The 22,544-nt window shown below is 43.5% G+C and overlaps 1 protein-coding gene across 2 annotated transcripts in view; it reads right to left on the bottom strand.

Annotated features, from left to right (window-relative positions):
• Positions 1-22,544, bottom strand: part of LOC129823644 (glypican-5-like) — a 275,132-nt gene that overhangs the window by 183,190 nt on the left and 69,398 nt on the right. For both annotated transcript variants that reach the window (XM_055882512.1, XM_055882513.1), the window contains exon 3: positions 17,151-17,842. In XM_055882512.1, the coding sequence (XP_055738487.1) occupies positions 17,151-17,842 (692 nt within the window). The remainder of the gene's footprint in view (positions 1-17,150; positions 17,843-22,544) is intronic.

Here is a 22,544-nt window from a genome sequence, read left to right as displayed (position 1 = left end):
CTACCGTCTGTAAGCGGTTAGTGTCTTAACGACAGTTCCACAGGTGCATGTTCATTAATTGTTTTTTGGTTAATTGAACAAGCATGGGAAACAGTGTTTAAGCCCTTTACAATGAAGATCTGTGAAGTTATTTGGATTTTTGCAAATTATCTTTGAAAGACAGGTTCCTGAAAAAGGGATGTTTCTTTTTTTGCTCATTTATTTGTGCCTAATTTTCTGGGATACTTTATTTCAGCTCATGAAACATGGGACCAACACTTTACATGTTGCTTTCATATTTTTGTTTGTGTGTGTGTGTGTGTGTGTGTGTGTGTGTGTGTGTGTGTGTGTGTGTGTGTGTGTGTGTGTGTGTGTGTGTGTGTGTGTGTGTGTGTGTGTGTGTGTGTGGTCACCAGTGATACAAGTCAGTAATTGACGTCCATCCATGTTTGAGGACATCAGAAGATGACATGGAAACTGGCCACTAGGGGCAACAGTGAGCGCAGTTACCTTCAAGGAGGTTTCTGTTTTACTACGGTGTTGTGGATGTGGATGGCGGATGGGTGTAAGCATCTGGTTCAAGAGGTTGCATGTTCAAATCCCAGCGATTGAATATTTTTCAGATATTTTGCCAAACCATAACCCTTACCTTTAAAATGTGGAGTTAATGCCTAAACACTTCGAAATTTGACTGTTGAGAAACAAGGATGAACATCTAATTCTGACGTGAGACTGAGAAATTGTTGGGGAACATTGTGTGTGTGTGTGTGTGTGTGTGTGTGTGTGTGTGTGTGTGTGTGTGTGTGTGTGTGTGTGTGTGTGTGTGTGTGTGTGTGTGTGTAGGCTAGGTGTTAAACGGATACATTTTTATTTTTTATTATTTTACCTTTATTTAACTAGGCAAGTCAGTTAAGAACAAATTCTTATTTTCAATGACGGCCTAGGAACAGTGGGTTAACTGCCTTGTTCAGGGGCAGAACGACAGATTTGTACCTTGTTAGCTCGGAAATTCGAACTTGCAACCGTTCAGTTACTAGTCCAACGCTTTAAACACACACTTCCTCATGTCCCCAGTCTTAATAAGATCGGGAGCATGTTAAAACTTAATCCATCCTGATGACCCATACAACCGTCAATGGCTGCCTTTCAGCCTCACTCACTCACACACACGTCCTGTATTGTTACAGGGTGAGCCGCACATACCCTTTACTAGACTCCTAAAACCTTATAAGCACCTTACCGGACTCCTAGCAAGACTTACACTACCGTTCAAAAGTTTGAAATGACTTAGAAATGTCCTTGTTTTTTGTCCATTAACTTCTACTGCCTCAGAAACCCGGATCCGGGAGCACCCCCCACCCCCCACACACTGTTTAGCATAGCTAGCATAGCTTCACAAGTAGATAGTAGCATCTAAATATCATTAAATCACAAGTCCAAGACACCAGATGAAAGATACAGATCTTGTGAATAAAGCCACCATTTCCGATTTTTAAAATGTTTTACAGGGAAGACACAATATGTAAAGATGTACATCTATTACCTAAAAACACATTAGCATAATCCACCATCTTTTATTTGTCCACCAACACCAGTAGCCATCACCAATTCGGCTAAACTAAGATATTTATAGCCCCTAACCAACAAAAAAACTCATTAGATGACAGTCTGATAACATATTTATGGTATGGGATAGGTTTTGTTAGAAAAAAGTGCATATTTCAGGTAGCTGCCATAGGTTACAATTGCACCCACCGTCACAAATGGACTAGAATAATTACAATGAGCAACGTGTTTACCTAACTACTAATCATCAAACATTTCGTAAAAATACACAGCATACACGAATCGAAAGACACAGATCCTGTGAATACAGACAATATTTCAGATTTTCTAAGTGTCTTACAGCGAAAACACAATAAATCGTTATATTAGCGTAGCACATAGCACATAGCAGCCCAGCATTGATTCTAGCCAAAGTGAGCGATAAAAGTCAACATCGCCAAAAGATATTAATTTTTTCACTAACCTTCTCAGAATTCTTCCGATGACACTCCTGTAACATCATTTTACAATATACATATACAGTTTGTTCGAAAAGGTGCATATTTAGCCATACAAAACCGTGGTTACACAATGAAAATAGTAGCAAAACAAGCCTGAAAATGTCGGTCGCCATCTTTCAGAGTGATCTGGTTTAATTAATAGCTAATCATATACTTGACTAAAAAATACAGGGTTTACAGGAATCGAAAGACAAATTAGTTCTTAATGCAACCGCTGATTTACATTTTTAAAATTATCCTTACTTTTCAATACAGGGTTCGCCAAGTGAAGCTATACCAAACAAAATGGCGAAATGTGCGTTTAAAATATTTCGACAGAAACGCGATTTATCATATTAAATATTGCTTACTTTGAGGTGTTCTTCCATCAGATTCTTGGGCAATGTATCCTTTCTATGTTATAAACGTCTTTTGGTCGATAGATGTCCTCTGTCCTTCGAAATGTCCACCACCAACGACCGACACCCCAAAACGTGTCCAAAGTTTCAGAGTGCACAACAAATAAATTCCTCTAAAATCGCACTAAACGGATATAAATTGCTATAAAACGGTTCAAATTAACTACATTTTGATGTTTTTAACACCTAAAACGAGTGAAAACATGACCGGAGAAATATTGCTGGTTAGAAAACGATTTGGAACGAGGCAGGTCCGATGCCCTTCACGCTTCAGGCGCACGACGAGAAAGGGCGGTCTCTATACATTTTGGTCTTTTATACTGGCTGTGAATATCCCATCGATTCCATTGAAAGCGTGATGACGTACAGACACCCAGAGGAAGACGTAGGCAGTGTCGGTTTCTTCATAGCATTCACTGTCGCCTTAAAAACAGACCCCAGATCAGAGGTAAAAAAAATTGAAATCTGAACCCTGTCATGAAAAGTGCTGTAGAAATTGTTCTGTACAACTCAGAGACAAAATTTCAACTTCTATAGAAACTAGAAGGTGTTTTCTATCCAATAATAACAATAATATGCATATTGTACGATCAAGAATTTAGCACGAGGCAGTTTAATTTGGAGACACAAATATGCTAATGCGGAACAGCACCCCCTATAGTTCCAAGAGGTTAAAATAACATCAGATTGACCAGAAATACAGTGTAGACATTGTTAATATTGTAAATTACTATTGTAGCTGGAAACGGCAGATTTTTGGGGGAATATCTACATAGACGTAGAGAGGCCCATTATCAGCAACCATCACTCCTGTGTTCCAATGGCACGTTGTGTTAGTTAATCCAAGTTTATCATTTTAAAAAGCTAATTGATCATTAGAAAACCCTTTTGCAATTATGTTAGGACAGCTGAAAACTGTTGTTCTGATTAAGGAAGCAATAAAACTGGCCTTCATTAGACTAGTTGAGTATCTGGAGCATCAGCATTTGTGGGTTCGATTACAGGCTCAAAATGGGCAGAAACAAAGAACTTTATTCTGAAACTTGTCAGTCTATTCTTGTTCTGAGAAATTAAGGTTATTCCATGCGAGAAATTGCCAAGGAACTGAAGATCTCGTACAATGCTGTGTACTACTCCCTTCACAGAACAGAGCAAACTGGCCCTAACCAGAATAGAACGAGGTGTGGGAGGCCCCGGTGCACAACTGAGCAAGAAGACCAGTACATTAGAGTGTCTAGTTTGAGAAACAGACGCCTCACAAGTCCTCAACTGGCAGCTTCATTAAATAGTACCCGCAAAACACTAGTCTCAACGTCAACAGTGAAGAGGCGACTTCGGGATGCTGGTCTTTTCTTTCAAAAACAAGGACATTTCTAAGTGACTCCAAACTTTTGAACGGTAGTGTATGCGCACCACGGTTCTTTCTGCCTACACCCTCCTCTCTCTCCCTCGCACTGGCTCACCTGGGCATATTCATTACGCGATTCAGTTTCAAAACTTTCGGAATGGAAGCAAACGGAATGAAACTGGGAATGACCTACCTGAATCTGTGCAATTGAAACTCTATTTAGTTGCAAACTGTTTGGACTAATGATTACACCATTGTTCTTTCTCTTCTCTATTGTTGCGAGTGTGTTCAGTCTTCGGCAGTGGTGTAAAATACTTGAAAGTACTACTTAAGTAGTTTTATGGCTTATCTGTACTTTACTATTTATATTTTTGACTACTTTTACTTCACTACATTTCTAAACAAAATTTGGTACTTTTTAGTCCCTGACACCCAAAAATACTTGTTGCATTTTGAATACTTAGAAGGACAGGAAAATTGTCTAATTCACACACTTATCAAGAGAACATCCCTAGTCATCCGTACTGCCTCTGATCTGGCGAACTCACTAAGCACATGCTTTGTTTGTAAATACAGTGGGGAGAACAAGTATTTGAAACACTGCCAATTTTGCAGGTTTTCCTACTTACAAAGCATGTAGAGGTCTGTAATTTTTATCATAGGTACACTTCAACTGTGAGAGACGAAATCTAAAACAAAAATCCAGAAAATCACATTGTATGATTCTTAAGTAATTAATTTGCATTTTATTGCATGACATAAGTATTTGTTCACCTACCAACCAGTAAGAATTCCGGCTCTCACAGACCTGTTAGTTTTTCTTTAAGAAGCCCTCCTGTTCTCCACTCATTACCTGTATTAACTGCACCTGTTTGAACTCGTTAGTTCTAGTTCAACCTAGTGCAACTAGTTCAACCTAGTGCATGGTTCTGACTATGTCTTCCTGTGGGCCGACCTGCCTATGCTGTGCCCCTCCCCTCTCTCTCTCAGTCCCTCGCTAGCCCGCTATGAAAGATGCAAGTTTTTGTGTTCTCGGAAGTTGGAGGAAACCGAGGAATCCATTATTTTGGAGTCGACCCTACACCGTCATCGCTTCTAACAGTTGGAAAAATGCTTAAGAAAGGCCAGAGACAGCAGCAAAGTCCTGTAAGAAAATACTTTGAGAAGTTAAATGAGAAGGAAATGTAAACTTTGCGAGGTGGACTTGAGATACAGTAATGGTAGTACAGGTGCAATGCTGAACCATCTGAAAGGAACGCACTGTGAGACCCAAATTGTTGCATTGTGAATTCACGTTGAATGTTAATTTTTCTTATTGTTTACATGTTAAGAATTTGTTTTCATTTGTCACATCTCTAGTGCGTGTGAGGTAACCTTGATGCTATAGCATGCGGCAGCATACAATGCAGACTCTGTGAGGGAGAGTGCAGACTCAGACTCTGGGAGGGAGAGTCCAGACTCAGACTCTGGGATAACATCCCAGTGTAAAACCACAGCAACACAATAATACCTACAAAGCACATGAGTCGGCAGAAATCATAGCTACTGGTACGTCTACAGTACAGTATAAATCAAATGTGTGAGAAAAATGTGTATAAAAAAAATGTGTCAGAAAAAAGGAAACTAAGGGTAAACCTTACAGAAACATTATATTTATTTAACTAGGCAAGTCAATTAAGAAAAAATTATTATTTACAATGATGGCCTACGAACAGTGGGTTAACTGCCCTGTTCAGGGACAGAACAACAGATTTTTACCTTGTCAGCTCGGGGAGTTGATCTAGCAATCTTCTGGTTACTGGCCCTAACCACTAGGCTACCTGTCGCCCCAGAACCTTACAGCAACCAAGAGTGAACCTTACACCAACCAAGAGTAAACCTTACAGAAACCAAGAGTAAACCTTACAGAAACCAAGAGTAAACCTTACAGAAACCAAGAGTAAACCTTACAGAAACCAAGAGTAAACCTTACAGAAACCAAGAGTGAACCTTACAGAAACCAAGAGTGAACCTTACAGAAACCAAGAGTGAACCTTACAGAAACCAAGAGTGAACCTTACAGAAACCAAGAGTAAACCTTACAGAAACCAAGAGTAAACCTTACAGAAACCAAGAGTGAACCTTACAGAAACCAAGAGTGAACCTTACAGAAACCAAGAGTGAACCTTACAGAAACCAAGAGTGAACCTTACAGAAACCAAGAGTGAACCTTACAGAAACCATGAGTGAACCTTACAGAAACCAAGAGTGAACCTTACAGAAACCAAGAGTGAACCTTACAGAAACCAAGAGTGAACCTTACAGAAACCAAGAGTGAACCTTACAGAAACCAAGAGTGAACCTTACAGAAACAAAGAGTGAACCTTACAGAAACCCCTTGTCTTCCTTTTTGCTTTTCACTGCAAAATGTATAGAGGTGAAAAGAGGAACAAAATAAATGATGGAGTGCTAGGGCTGATATTGTAGGGCGAGAGAGGGGGTGACGGGGGGTTAAAAACGTACTAGTGAAAGGTGACCCGGCCTGGTAGTTGTGTGGTTTGGGTCTTTATAGTTCTCCTTCACTGGCCACCAGTGTTCTATAAAGACATAGCACAGGGCAGGGTTACTGTTTCACACTCCCTGGGTCCCCACTGTATGTGTGTGTGTGTGTGTGTGTGTGTGTGTGTGTGTGTGTGTGTGTGTGTGTGTGTGTGTGTGTGTGTGTGTGTGTGTTGTGCATGCGAGTCAGTGTGCATGAGTATGTGTACACGTTCATATACAGTATGTGTATACGTCTCTGTGTGTGTATCTTGTGCGTGTGCATAGAGGACCCAACGTCCCAATGTCATTGTCCCATTGGGGGACACCACGTTTCCACCCAACATGTCCAGTTTCTATGGCTGGCTGGAGATCATTCAGACCTGGTCCAATTGTTCCTTAGCTGCGTGTGTGTTGCCTCATGAATACCAACCAGGCAGCCAGACCCCGGGCTTTGAGTCTGCATACTTGGACTGACTCGGCCTCCAAACCTGGCAACTCACCCACTCCACTCTGGGCCAATTAAGACAGAGGCAACCCAGCATGGAAGACTAACCCACTCAGGATCCAGCCAACTAGTCCATTTTCCCTGCCAGTTGCCTTTCTCTCTGCCAGTTCAGTCAAGATATCCCTAGTTCATGTTCAGAACCAGACAGGGATCATATTCTATTTCTACTGCAACCCCAAACTCCCAATACCCCACATCACACCAGACGATGGCTATTGGCTAAGAGCCTCCTTACAAACTCAGTTAGACAGAGAGAGAGGGAGAGAGAGAGAAAGAAAAAGTAAAAGATAGAGAAGGAGAGGCTATTGGGAGTTACATTTGTTATACAGGCCCAGTAAATCCAGTAGTGTCAGCCATTAAAAGTTCCCAGTAAAGGTTGTTGGAGCAGCGTGTTATCCAGGTAGTCCTATTAGTTCTAGCCCTGAGGGTGCAGCCAGAGACAGACTGGACATATGAATGGTCCTATAGAGAACAGACTCAATGTAGAGTAGTGAAAGACTGGCATGAGACAGAAAGCAATATCTATACAACTAGCGTAAGTGGGAGGGAGATAATAGTCCCCACAAATCAAATCAAATAGTATTAGTCACATGGGCTGAATATAACAGCTGTAGACCTTACAGTGAAATGCCCCGAACCAACAATGCAGTTAAACCAAAAAAATACAGATTAGAACAAGAAATATAAGTAACAAGAAATTAAAGAGCAGCAGTAAAATAACAATAGCGAAACTATATACAGGGGGATACCGGTACAGAGTCAATCTGTGGGGGCACCGGTTAGTTGAGGTAATATGTACATGTAGGTAGAGTTATTAAAGTGACTATGCATAGATGATTACAACAGAAAGTAGCAGAGGTGTAAAAGGGGGAGGGGGTGGCAATGCAAATAGTCTGGGTAGCTATTTGATTAGCTGTTCAGGAATCTTATGGCTTGGGGGTAGAAGCTGTTTAGAAGCCTCTTAGACCTAGACTTCGCGCTCCGGTACCGCTTGCCATGCGGTAGCAGAGAGAACAGTCTATGACTAGGGTGGCTGGAGTCGTTGACAATGTTTAGGGCCTTCCTCTGACACCGCCTGGTATAGAGGTCCTGGATGGTAGGGAGCTTGGCCCCGGTGATGTACTGGGCCGTTCGCACTACCTTCTGTAGAGTCTTGCGGTCGGAGGCCGAGCAGTTACCATATCAGGCAGTGATGAAACCCATCAAGATGCTCTCGATGGTGCAGCTGTAGAACCTTTTGAGGATCTGAGGACCCATGCCAAATCTTTTCAGTCTCTTGAGGGGGAATAGGTTTTGTCGTGCCATCTTCACGACTGTCTTGGTGTGCTTGGACCATGTTAGTTTGTCGGTGACGTGGACACCAAGGAACTTGAAGCTCTCAACCTGCTCCACTGCAGCGCCGTCGATGAGAATGGGGGCGTGCTCGGTCCTCTTTCTCCTGTAGTCCACAATCATCTCCTTTATCACACTATCCCCCCACGAGAATCCCCATACTTTAATGAATTCTGCTTCTCCATCCTGGAGCAGGAAATCAATCATTTCCAAGCCCAGGGACATGTGCTAGTCTGTGGCGACCTAAATGCCAGAACTGTACAAGAACCTGACACCCCCAGCACACAGGGGGACAAATACCTACCTGGAGGTGACAGCATTTCCTCCCCCATACACCGTCCTAGGCATAACTATAACAACATAACCAACAAAAACAGGTCACAACTCCTGCAGCTCTGTCGCACACTGTGTAGTCAATGGTAGACTTTGAGGGGACTCCTATGGTAGGTAGACCTATAGCTCATCTCTTGGCAGTAGTACTGTAGACTACTTTATCACTGACCTCAACCCAGTCTCTCAGTGCGTTCACATACAGCCCACTGATACCACTATCAGATCACAGCAAAATCACAGTCTACTTGAACAGAGCAATACTCAATGAGGCATCAAAGCCAAAGGAATTGAATAATATTAAGAAATGCAATAGATGGAAGTAAAGGAGTGTGGAAACCTACCAAAAAACAATTAGGCAACAAATTCAATCCCTTTTAGACAACTTCCTGGACAAAACATTTCACTGTAATAGGGAGTAAAGTAAAGTAAAAGTTGGCAGTAAAAAACCTAAACAGTATATTTGAACTCTCAGCTTCCCTATCAAATCTAAACATTTCAAGCAGAAAACCAAAGAAAATGAACAACAATGACAAATGGTTTTATGAAGAATGCAAAAACCTAAGAAAGAAATTGAGAAACCTTTCCAACCAAAAACAGAGACCCAGAAAACCTGAGCCAACGGATTCACTATAGTGAATCACTAAACAATACAGAAATACACTAGAGAAAAAGAAGGAACAGCACGTCAGAAATCAGCTCAATGTAATTGAAGAATCCATAGACTCTAACCATGTTACGCTCGTTGATAGGAGACCAAGGCGCAGCGTGGTAAGCGTACATCTTATTTAGATGAACACCAAAAAACAACAAAAGATAAACGAACGTAACGTTCTGCAGGCTACACAGGCACTGACAAAAACAAGATCCCACAAACTAAGGTGGGGAAAAAGGCTGCCTAAGTATGATCCCCAATCAGAGACAACAATAGACAGCTGCCTCTGATTGGGAACCATACCCAGCCAAGAAAGAAATAGACAAACTAGAATGACCACCCAAATCACACCCTGACCTAACCAAATAGAGAGAAAAAAGGCTCTCTAAGGTCAGGGCGTGACAAACCACTTCTGGGATAATTGAAAAACATACAACACGAAGAGTTTTTTATCCAAAATGGAGATGTACAGGTATACCACTTCGCCAATCTTTTTGACCCTATAACAAAGAACAAACAGCAAAAACATATACATGATCAAATAGAAATCTTAGAATCAACTATTAAAGACTACCAGAACCCACTAGATTCTCCAATTAAATTGAATGATCTACAGGACAAAATACAAACCCTCCAACCCAAAAAGGCCTGTGGTGTTGATGGTATCCTCAATGAAGTTATAAAATATACAGACAACAAATTCCAAATGGCTAAACATAAACTCTTTAACATCATCCTTAGCTCTGGCATCTTCCCCAATATTTTGAAACCAAGGACAGATAACCCCAATCCACGAAAGTGGAGACAAATCTGACCCCAATAAATACCGTGGGATATGCGTCAACAGCAACCTTGGGAAAATCCTCTGCATTATCATTAACAGCAGACTCTTACATTTCCTCAGTGAAAACAATTGACTGAGCAAAGGTCAAATTGGCTTTTTACCAAATGACTGTACGACAGACATCGTATTCACCCTGCACACCCTAATGGACAAACAAATTAACCAAAACAAAGGCAAAGTCTTCTCATGCTTTGTTGATTTCAATTTGACATGAAGGTCTGCTATACAAATTGATGGAAAGCGGTGTTGGGGGAAAAACATACAACATTTTCAAATCCATGTACACAAACAACAAGTTCACAGTTAATATTGGCAAAAACACACACATTTCTTTCCACAGGGCTGTTGGGTGAGACAGGGATGCAGCTTAAGCTCCACCCTCTTCAACATATATATCAACAAATTGGCGAGGGCACTAGAACAGTCTGCAGCACCCGGCCTCACCCTACTAGAATCTGAAGTCAACGGTCTAATGTTTGCTGATGATCTGGTGCTTCTGTCCACAACCAAGGAGGGCCTACAGCAGCACCTAGATCTTCTGCACAGATTCCATAAGACCTGGGCCCTGACAATAAATCTCAATAAGACAAAAATAATGGTGTTCCAAAAAAGGTCCAGTTGCCTGGACCACAATTAAAAATTAAATCTAGACACCGTTGCCATAGAGCAGGTATTCCCAAACTGGGCAATATTTTTGAAATATTCACATAAAAAAAAAAATATTTGTCTTTTTTGGAGAAAAAACTATTCTTCACACTTTCAAACAGCCGATTTATATTTTCCAACGGGGCTATACATTTAGGTGAGGTTTTCTTCTTGCCTGAGTTGCCTCGTTTCACTGCCAAAAATATAATTAAACCATCTAGTGTTCAGCGGAACAACAACACAATGTCAAATACAGGTAGCCTAGTCAAATAATTAACATCCAATCACATTAACCGTTACTCTCTCGCGGGAATTCCACTAACGGTCTGTATGTTGCCAAACGTAGCTGCTGCTGTTAAAAAAAAGTAAGTCAAGCAAAGAGGCACTGAGTTTGAAGGTAGGCCTTGAAATACATTCACATGTACATCTCCAATTGACTCAAATTATGTCAATTAGCCTATCAGAAGCTTCTAAAGCCATGACATCATTTTCTGGAATTTTCCAAGCTATTTAAAGGCACAGCCAACTTAGTGTATGTAAACTTCTGACCCACTGGAATTGTGATACTGTGAATTATAAGTGAAATAATCTGTCTCTAAACATTTGTTGGAAAAACAAAGTAGATGTCCTAACTGACTTGCCAAAACAAGAAATATGTGGGGTGGTTGAAAAACGAGTTTTAATGACTCCAACCTAAGTGTATGTAAACTTCCGACGTCAATTGTACGTGAGAGTGGATTCTCGGCCCTCACTAGCATGAAAGCTAAATACAGGCACAAACTGTGGGTGGGAAATGATTTAAGACTGAGACTCTCTCCAATACAACCCAACATTGCAGAGTTATGTGGTTATGTGCATCCTTTCAAGCACACCCTTCTCATTAACCTGTGGTGAGTTTTCACAATTTTCGATGAACGAATAACGGTTTATACGTAAGATACCTAAATAAAGAGCAAAATTATTGATAATTATTATATTAATATTCGTGCCCCAGTCGTATAAGAGCTCTTTGTTATTTCCCACTGTTAGGTTCTAATTTTTCAGAGTAAATCACTCATGGACACTAGAGAAGCTAAACAAGTTTAATTCTTCCCAAAGGGTCATTACACCTGTAATTCAGACCAAGTCATGGCTCCCCCCGTGGTGGTATTCATACCCCACTTTGGGTGGAGTCTCCTCCTGATCTCTAAACATTGCATCATTCTTGCTAAGCAGGGAACTAAGTGATACGAGACTTCAATGGTTTCTCCCCTTATCAGTACTGCCACATGAGATCGTGTTCCCTGCACTCAGCCCCTCCCATGCTTCATTATGGCACCCCTCATGTCTCCTTTGTAACTAATGTTCCTATACTCTGAGTATAACAATGTTCAAAGTTTACCCCAGAATCGAACACCATGAGCCGGGTTGTGACAAACACTCACACTCATTCTTATGTTTAATAAATGTATCGTATAGTGTGTGTGACAGGCTTACAATGATGGCAAAAAACAACAATTGAGAGTCCGCTGACCCTGGTGCTAGAGGGGGTACGCAGCTGGAGGTTGAATGTTTGAAGGGGTACGGGACTATAAAAAGTTTGGGAACCACCGTCCTAGAGCACACAAAAAATTATACATACCATCTGGCCCACCATGTGAACGTGATGGCGCCGGAGGGGGTGGCTGCCGTCTTGTCGGCTCTTAACCAACCATTCTATTTTGTTAGATTTTATGCGTTGTTCGTAAATTGTTTTGTACATAATGTTGCTGCTACCATCTCTTATGACCGAAAGGAGCTTCTGGACATCAGAACTGCGATTACTCACCTCAGACTAGACAAAGAGTTTTTCTACAATGAGTCGGAATGGAGTACTACAGACACCCGACCAGGCCCAGATCCATGTCATTCGCTGGAGAAGGAAACAGAGATTTTGCGGAAAAAGATCAGGGTGCCTTATGAGGATCAGGCAACGAATAGATAATCTGCCTTTGCCTTCCGTCCTGCTAGCTAACGTTCAATCGCTGGAAAATAAATGGGACGAACTGAAAGCACGTATATCCTACCAACGGGACATTAAAAACTGTAATATCTTATGTTTCACCGAGTCGTGGCTGAATGACGACATCAAGAACATACAGCTGGCGGGTTATACACTCTATCGGCAGGATAGAAAAGCAGCCTCTGGTAAGACACGGGGCGGGGGCCTATGCATATATGTAAACAACAGTTGGTGCACAAAATCTAAGGAAGTCTCAAGGTTTTTCTCACCTGAGGTAGATAAACTGTAGACCACACGTTAAGATGTAGACCTTGTGATAAGCTGTAGACCACACTATCTACCTAGAGAGTTTTCATCTGTATTTTTCGTAGCTGTCTACATACCACCACAGACCAATGCTGGCACTAAAACCACGCTCAATGAGCTGTACACCGCCATAAGCAAACAGGAATACGCTCATCCAGAGGCGGCGCTCCTAGTGGCCGGGGACTTTGATGCAAGGAAACTTCAATCAGTTTACCTAATTTCTATCAGCATAGAATGAGCAACCAGAGGGAAAACAATTCTAGACCATCTTTACTCCACACACAGAGACGCGTACAAAGCTCTCCCTCGCCCTCCATTTGGCAAATCTGACCATAATTCTATACACCTGATTCCTACATACAAGCAAAAATGAAAGCAGGAAGCACGAGTGACTCGGTCTATAAAAAAGTGGTCAGATGAAGCAGATGGCAAACTACAGGACTGATTTGATAGCACAGACTGGAAAATGTTCCGGGATTCTTCCGATGGCATTGAGGACTACACCACATCAGTCACTAGCTTCATCAATAAGTGCATCGATGATGTCGTCCCCACAGTGACTGTACGTACATACCCCAACCAGAAGCCATGGATTACAGACAACATTCGCACTGAGCTAAAGGGTAGAGCTGCCCTTCTCAAGGAGCGGGACTCTAACCCGGAACCTTATAAGAAATCCCGCTATGCCCTCCGATGAACCATCAAACAGGCAAAGCTTCAATACAAGACTAAGATTGAATCGTACTACACCGGCTCCGACGCTCGTCAGATGTGGCAGTGCTTGCAAACTATTACAGACTACAAAGGGAAGCACAGCCGAGAGCTACCCAGTGACACGAGCCTACCAGATGAGATAAATAACTTCTATGCTCGCTTCGAGGCAAGTAACACTGAAACATGCATGAGGGCATCAGCTGTTCCGGATGACTCTGTGATCAGGCTCTCCGCAGCCGATGTGAGTAAGACCTTTAAACAGGTCAACATTCACAAGGCCGCAGGACCAGACGGATTACCAGGATGTGTACTCCAAGCATGCGCTGACCAACTGGCAAGTGTCTTCACTGACATTTTCAACCTCTCCCTGTCTGATTCTGTAATACCAACATGTTTCAAGCAGGCCACCATAGTCCCTGTGCCCAAGAACACTAAGGTAACCTGCCTAAATGACTACCGACACGTAGCACTCACGTCTGCAGCCATGAAATGCTTTGAAAGGCTGGTCATGGCTCACATCAACACCATTATCCCAGAAACCCTAGACCCACTCTAATTTGCATACCGCACCAACAGATCCACAGATGATGCAATCTCTACCCCACACCGCACTTTCACACCTGGACAAAAGGAACACCGATGTGAGAAATCTATTAATTGACTACAGCTCAGCGTTCAACACCATAGTGCTCTCAAAGCTCATCACTAAGCTAAGAACTGTGGGACTAAACATCTCCCTCTGCAACTGGATCCTGGACTTCCTGACGGGTCGCCCCCAGGTGGTAAGGGTAGGTAACAACACATCTGCCACGATGATCTTCAACACGGAGGCCCCTCAGGGGTGCATGGTCAGTCCCCTCCTGTACTCCCTGTTCATTCATGATTACACGACCAGGCACGACTCCAACACCATCATTCAGTTTGCTGATGACACAACAGTGGTAGGCCTAATCACCGACAACGATGAGACAGCCTATAGGGAGGAGGTCAGAGACCTGACCGTATGGTGCAAGGACAACAACCTCTCCATCAACGTGATCAAGACAAAGGATATGATTGTGGACTACAGGAAAAGGAGGACCGAGCACGCCCCCAAAGACGACAGGGCTGTCGTGGAGCAGGTTGAGAGCTTGAAGTTCCTTCGCGTCCACATTACCAACAAACTAACATGGTCCAAGCACACCAAGACAGTCGTGAAGAGGGCATGACAAAACCTATTCCCCCTCAGGAGACTGAAAAGATTTGGCATGGGTCCTCAGATCCTCAAAAGGTTTTACAGCTGCACCATCGAGAGCATCTTGACGGGTTGCATCACTGCCTGGTATGGCAACTGCTCGGCTTCCGACTGCAAGTCACTACAGAGGGTAGTGCGTACGGCCCAGTACATCACCGGGGCCAAGCTTCCTGCCATCCAGGACCTCTATACCAGGCGATGTCAGAGGAAGGCCCCAAAAAAATTCAAAGACTCCAGCCACCCTAGTCATTGACTGTTCTCTCTGCTACCGCACGGCAAGCGGTACCGGAGCGCCAAGTCTAGGTCCAAGAGGCTTCTAAACAGCTTCTAACCCCAAGCCATAAGATTCCTGAACAGCTAATCAAATAGCTACCCAGACTATTTGCATTGCCCCCTCTCTTCTATGCTGCTGCTACTCTCTGTTATTGTCGACACCGGTGCCCCCGCACATTGACTCTGTACCGGTACCCCCTGTAAATAGCCCCGATATTGTTATTTCCTACTACTCTTTAATTATTTGTTATTCTTATCGCTTACTTTTATTTATTTATTTATTGGTATTTTCTTAAAACTGCATTGTTGGTTAAGGGCTTGTAAGTAAGCATTTCACTGTAAGGTCTACACCTGTTGTATTCGGCGCATGTGACAAATAACATTTGATTTGATTTGACCGCAGCTTAAACATCAGTGCCACAGGTAACTTCCACAAAGCTGTGAACAAGCTGAGAGACAAGGCAAGAAGGGTCTTCTATGCCATCAAAAGGAACATAAAATCTGACATACCAATTAGGATCTGGCTTAAAATACTAGAATCATAGAACCCATTGCACTTTATGGTGGTGAGGTCTGGGGTCCGCTCACCAACCAAGAATTCACAAAATGGGACAAACACCAAATTGAGACTCTACATGCACAATTCTGCTAAAATATCCTCAGTGTACAACGTAAAACACCAAATAATGCATGCAAAGCAGAATTAGGTCGATACCCGCTAATTATCAAAATCTAGAAAAGAGCTGTTAAATTCAACAACTACCGACAAGGAAGTGATTCCCAAACCTTCCATAACATAGCCATCACCTACAGAGAGATGAACCTGGAGAAGAGTCCCCTAAGCAAGCTGGTCCTGGGGCTCTGTTCACAAACACAAACAGACCCCACAAAGCCCCAGGACAGCAACACAATTAGACACAATTAGAGCAAACTGGAATTCTATTTGGTCCTAAACAGAGAGTACACAGTGGCAGAATACCTGACCACTGCGACTGACCCAAAATTAAGGAAAGCTTTGACTGTGTACAGACTCAGTGAGCATAGCCTTGCTATTTTGAGAAAGGCCGCCGTTGGCAGACCTGGCTCTCAAGAGAAGACAGACTATGTGCACACTGCCCACAAAATGAGGTGGAAACTGAGCTGCACTTCCTAACCTCCTGCCAAATGTGTGACCGTATTAGAGACACATATTTCCCTCAGATTATACAGACCCACAAAGAATTTGAAAATAAACGCAATTTTGATGAACTCCCATATCTATTAGGTGAAATATCAGTGTGACATCACAGCAGCAAGATTTGTGACCTGTTGCCACAAGAAAAGGGCAACCAGTGAAGAACAAACACGGTACATAGCCATAATATGACATTTGAAATGTGACTATTCCTTTGAAACTTGAGTGTAATGTTTACTGTTTATTTTTTATTGTTAATTTCACTTGAGTTTAATATCTATTTCACTTGCTTTGGCAATATAAACATATATTTCCCATGCCAATAAAAATCTTTAAATTGAATTGAGAGAGAGAGAGAGAGAGAGAGAGAGAGAGAAAGAGAAAGAGAAAGAGAAAGAGAGAGAGAGAGAGAGAGAGAGAGAGAGAGAGAGAGGGGGAGAAAGAGAGAAAGAGAGAGAGAGAGAGAGAGAGAGAGAGAGAAAGAGAAAGAGAGAGAGAGAGAGAGAGAGAGGGATAGAGAGAGAGAGAGAGAGAGAGAGAGAGAGAGAGAGAGAGAGAGAGAGAGAGAGAGAGAAGAGAGAGAGAGAGAGAGAGAGAGAGAGAGAGAGAGAGAGAGAGAGAGAGAGAGAGAGAGAGAGAGAGAGAGAGAGAGAGAGAGAGAGAGAGAGAGAGAGAGAGAGAGAGAGAGAGAGAGAGAGAGAGAGAGAGAGAGAAAGACTAAAGGGCTTGGCTTCCATCCCACCCTCAACGATGATGCTATCCTAAAACCACTCAGCTAACACAGAATGTGTGTGTGTGTGTGTGTGTACGCATGTGTGTGTGTGTCTATCTACTCTTTCTCCTCACCGTAGCGGTCAGTGTTGGCCCGTGGAGCTGTGCATGGAGTATAGCCTCGTTCACGTGCCCCCTGACCCCCAGCAGGGCCAGCTCCAGGCTGTGTTGTCCAGCCACAGCGTGGGTCAGCTCCTCCAGTGCCGCCACATACCTCCGCCATGGCCCATCCAGCTCGGCCACGCTCGCCAAGCAACCGCGCATCACGTTCAAGCAGTAGCCCATGCACGGCTTGATCAGCGTCAGCCCGCGACAGTGCGAGCAGTACTGCATCTTGGTCAAGCCCCGTAAACACTCTTTGGTGAGGGAAACGTGTTCTGTGGCGTTCATGACCTCGGTGCCTTCGGCGAGGGCGAGGGATAGGGCTCGCCCGGCGCCCAGGGCGCTCCTGAGTTCTTGGGCGAGCGTATCGGGGTGAGGGCCAAACGGGTTGACGTCTTGCCGGGTCGCGCGGAGACACTCGCCCGTCTTGCCCGCCGCGCCCATGCCGGGGTTGATCAAGCGTACATAGACGAGTGGGAAGAGGTTGTCGTAGAAACGTGTGATGGCGGCCTCGAGGGAGAGGTTGTGTCCGCGGATGTAGAGGGAGAGGGAAGAGAAGAGGGCGTTGACATGAGGGAGGGCTTCGCGGGAGAGGGGAGAGTAGGTGTCTTCCAGCAGGGAGGAGAGGTGGCCCTGGGAGAAGGAGAGCAGGTACTGGAAGGTGTCTGGAGGGAGGGTAGGGGAGAGGGGATAGGAGAGATAGGGGTAGAGAGAAAGAACACAGGGCGTGGTTACATTTAGATTAATAAAATAATGCAACCTAATGACAAAACAGCTATATACAGTATTTAGGCAGTATAGTATATACCAGTGGTGTAAAGTACTTCAGTAAAAATACTTTAAAGTACTACTTAAGTATTTTTGGGGTATCTGTACTTTACAATTATTATTCATATTTTTGACTACTTTTACTTCACTACATTCCTAAAGAAAATAATTTTCCCTGACACCCAAAAGTACTCGTTACATTTTGAATTCTTAGCAGGACAGAAAATGGTCCAATTCATACATTATTCATGAGGTCATCCCTACTGCCTCTGATCTGGCGGACTCACAAAACATAAATGCTTCGTTTGTAAATTATGTCTGAGTGTTAGAGTGTGCCTCTGGCTATCCATAATTATTAAAAACGTTGTGCCTACTGGTTATGCTTAAAATAAGTCATTAGAAATTAATCATACTTTTACTTTTGATACTTAAGTACATTTTAGTAATTACATTTACTTTTGATACTTTTTTTCAAACTTTTAGACTTTTACTCAGGTAGTATTTTCCTGGGTGACTTTCACTTTTAATTGAGTCATTTTCTATTAAGGTATCTTTACATTTAGTATGACAATTGGGTACTTTTTCGACAACTGGTGTATACTCAATTATAAACTGGGTGGTTCGAGCCCTGAATGCTGATTGGCTGACAGTCGTGGTATATCAGACCGTACACCACGGGTATGATAAAACATTTCTTGTTACTGTTCTAATTACATTGGTAACCAGTTTATCATAGCAATAAGGCACCTCTGGGGTTTGTGATAAAAGGCCAATATACCACGGCTAAGGGCTGTATCCAGGCACTCTGCGTTGCGTCGTGCTAAGAACAGCCCTTAGCCGTGGTATATTGGCCATATACCACATCTCCTTGCTTAAATGCACCATGAGCATCTCTTTGTGCTACTTGAATTGAAACAATCTAATAGTAACACACGTGCTGATTCCTGCAGAAGAGAGGTCAGAGAAGACACCCTCACACCCTCCCAACCTCCTTCCCATCTGAGCTTAGCTAGTGGGTATCAGTCACTTAGCTTTGGGTGGAAGGGGGAGAAGGTGTAGTGTTCACCATGCACAGTAAAGTGGCTGGATATCTGTGTGTATAGTCATATCTGTGTGTGTGTCTTGAGGAGACAGTAGCTGAGCTGAGTCTTGGCTGGGTACTAAAAACTGCACCCTGACATGCAGTCACTGCAGTCAGTCAGTCAGCTATGGCATGATGGTAAAAATAGAGCTAAATTCCATCATAGCTGTCTGGCACACTGCATACCATGCTTTGACATACACGAGGAGAGGATGCTACTTTAGACTCTTGATACACCAGGTGAGTCACAGTTAGTCATTGAAATTGAGTCAGCCACACCATATCAAAGATCCTAGATGATCAAGAACAGAGGGGCACAGTGTGGCCTGTCATGACATGGTGGTTTGCACGTGCTCCGACATCAGAGGTGCCATGTGCTACTGCCATACCATACCAACAGCCTGTCTAGTCAGCTCAGTTGGCAGTGCCCCTCACTCCTCTCTCCCCCTCACTTCTCTTCCCTCACTCCCTCACTCCCTCATCCTTTACTCTTTCCCTGTGTGGGGACACAGTGCTCTCCTCAGCCCTACTGCCTCTTTCTCTCCTCTCTCTCTCTCACTCTCTCCCTCTCCTCTCTCTCTCTATCCTCCTCCCCCCCATCTCTCCGGGTCTCTCTCTGGGTTCTGATGTCATCCCTATGGCATGCCAGCAGATGGAAGAGCAGCAGCAACTGTAGAACAACTGAGACAGGAGACACGGTGCCATCCCAAATGTTCCTTGTTTTACTATCCTTGTGAGGACTTCTGGTCCCCAAAAGGATAGTAAAACCACACACACACACACAAACTCGCAAAATATCACATATGGATGCTAAACACACAAGGACACGTAATAATATTCTAGAATAGATATTGTGGAGTTACACAGTATCGTGGGCGTACTCTGACAACTCAATATCTTATAACACACACAGTATCGTGGGCGTACTCTGACAACTCAATATCTTATAACACACACAGTATCGTGGGCGTACTCCGACAACTCAATATCTTATAACACACAGTATCGTGGGTGTACTCTGACAACTCAATATCTTATAACACACACAGTATCGTGGGCGTACTCTGACAACTCAATATCTTATAACACACACAGTATCGTGGGCGTACTCTGACAACTCAATATCTTATAACACACACAGTATCGTGGGTGTACTCTGACAACTCAATATCTTATAACACACACAGTATCGTGGGCGTACTCTGACAACACTGTATCTTATAACACACAGTATCGTGGGCGTACTCTGACAACTCAATATAACACACAGTATTCTGGTGGATGGTACTTTTATTATCACTTCTGTACTATTTTTAAGTATGTGGTACACTTTCACACCTCTTAGTACACTTTCGTACCTCTTAGTACAAAACTCAAAACAGATCATCCAAAAGGCTGTTTTTTCAAAACTTTAAGCACATTTTCTATTGACTAAGTACAACACACCAAACCTAATCAGTGTGTCATCTAGAAATAACTTTCATATAAAGTAATTGCCTTTCACAATGCAACGCTCACAATACTTTTGATATGATTATTTTCTCATTTGTTTAAATACATTTCACCATCACTTAATCCAATTTAGCTTAATGGTTAATCACTTAACCGTTTGGTAGACCTGTAGATTTTAAACTGGTTTGTATACTATACAGGAATTTTGAGACCTACAGAAATAACAGAAATAAAAAGTGTTTGTAAAGTAGAAACATCTAAATTGTAACGCTCGTCTTCCTCCTCGTCTGAAGAGGAGCAAGGATCGGACCAAAACGCAGTGTGGGTTGACTACATAATTTTAATAATAATAACGAAGACGAAAAAAACACTTGAAAAAACTACAAAATAATAAACGACGTTAACAGACCTGAACTTGAGAACACATAAAACATGAACGCACGAACAGGTAGGTAGGAACAAACGAACGAACGAAACGAAACGAAACAGTACCGTGTGGTGAAACAAACACAGACACAGCAACAATCACCCACAAAACAAACAGTGAGAACAGCCTACCTTAATATGGTTCTCAATCAGAGGAAACGTAAAACACCTGCCCCTGATTGAGAACCATATCAGGCTCGTTGACAACCCAACATAGAAACACATAACATAGAATGTTCACCCAGCTCACGTCCTGACCAACTAAACAATACAGAACAAAGGAAATAAGGTCAGGAACGTGACATAAATTTGTCACGTTCGTCATATACATAATGAGCGGACCAAGGCGCAGCGTGAGTAGAGTTCCACATATTTATTAAAGTGAACCTTCAAAAAACAACAAAGGATAAACGAACATGCAGTTCGTAGCACACATAGCACTAAGCCAAAACAAAACAATATCCCACAAACGCAGGTGGGAAAAGGACCACACTAAGTATGATCCCCAATTAGAGGCAACGATCATCCGCTGCCTCCAATTGGGAACCATACTCACACCAACATAGAAATTCATGACTAGAACACCCCCTAGTCACACTCTGACCTATTGCACCATAGAGAACCCCAAGATCTCTCGATGGTCAGGGTATGACAAAATTACATGTATGATACATGATAACCATACATAATGAATATTCATTATTGCTAATAGATTTCACTTAGTGGTAACCACAATTGGTCACCATATAAAAGGGGGTTACAGTATTCTTACAGTAGGATCTACTGACAGTATGCTCGGTTCTACCCTCAGAATTTCTGTCTGGCCGTGGCTGTGTTCTGTCCGACCAGCAGTAGTGGTGGAAAAGGTGACTGTCAGGAATGACATACGGCTGTCTGAAATAAAGCAGGTCATTAAGGAGAACGATGACACCTTTGCCAATGTGGCATCCATAAGTCTACCAACAATCTCTCGCCTTTTGAAGAGGCACCCGGTATCTATGAAACACATTTACCTGGTTCCTTTTGAGAGACACAACGATCAGGTGAAATAACTGAGCCATCTGAGCCATCCGTCTGTCCCGAGCCATCAGAGCCGCCCGTCTGTCCCGAGCCGTCAGAGCCGTTCATCAGTCAGGAGCCGCTAGAGCTGTCCGTCAGTCAGGAGCCGCCAGAGCCGCCAGCCAGTCAGGAGCCGCCAGAGCCGCCAGCCAGTCAGGAGCCGCCAGAGCAGCCAGCCAGTCAGGAGCCGCCAGAGCCGCCAGCCAGTCAGGGGCTGCCAGAGCCGCCAGTCAGTCAGAAGCTGCCAGAGCCGCCAGCCAGTCAGTAGCTGCCAGAGCCGCCAGACAGTCAGGAGCTGCCGGAGCCGCCAGCCAGTCAGGAGCTGCCAGAGCCGCCCTCCAGTCATGAGCCGCCCTCCAGTCATGAGCCGTCCTCCAGTCATGAGCCGCCCTCCAGTGATGAGCCGCCCTCCAGTCATGAGCCGCCCTCCAGTCATGAGACGCCCGCCAGTCATGAGCCGCCCGCCAGTCATGAGCCGCCCTTCAGTCATGAGCTGCCCTTCAGTCATGAGCTGCCCTCCAGTCATGAGCTGCCTTCCAGTCAGGAGCTGCCCTCCAGTCATGAGCTGCCCTTCAGTCATG

Source organism: Salvelinus fontinalis, chromosome 26 (assembly GCF_029448725.1).
Source record: "Salvelinus fontinalis isolate EN_2023a chromosome 26, ASM2944872v1, whole genome shotgun sequence".
Taxonomy (NCBI): Eukaryota; Metazoa; Chordata; class Actinopteri; order Salmoniformes; family Salmonidae; genus Salvelinus; species Salvelinus fontinalis.
Note: the sequence above shows the minus strand (reverse complement) of the source record. Positions and strands in the feature narration are given on the sequence as shown.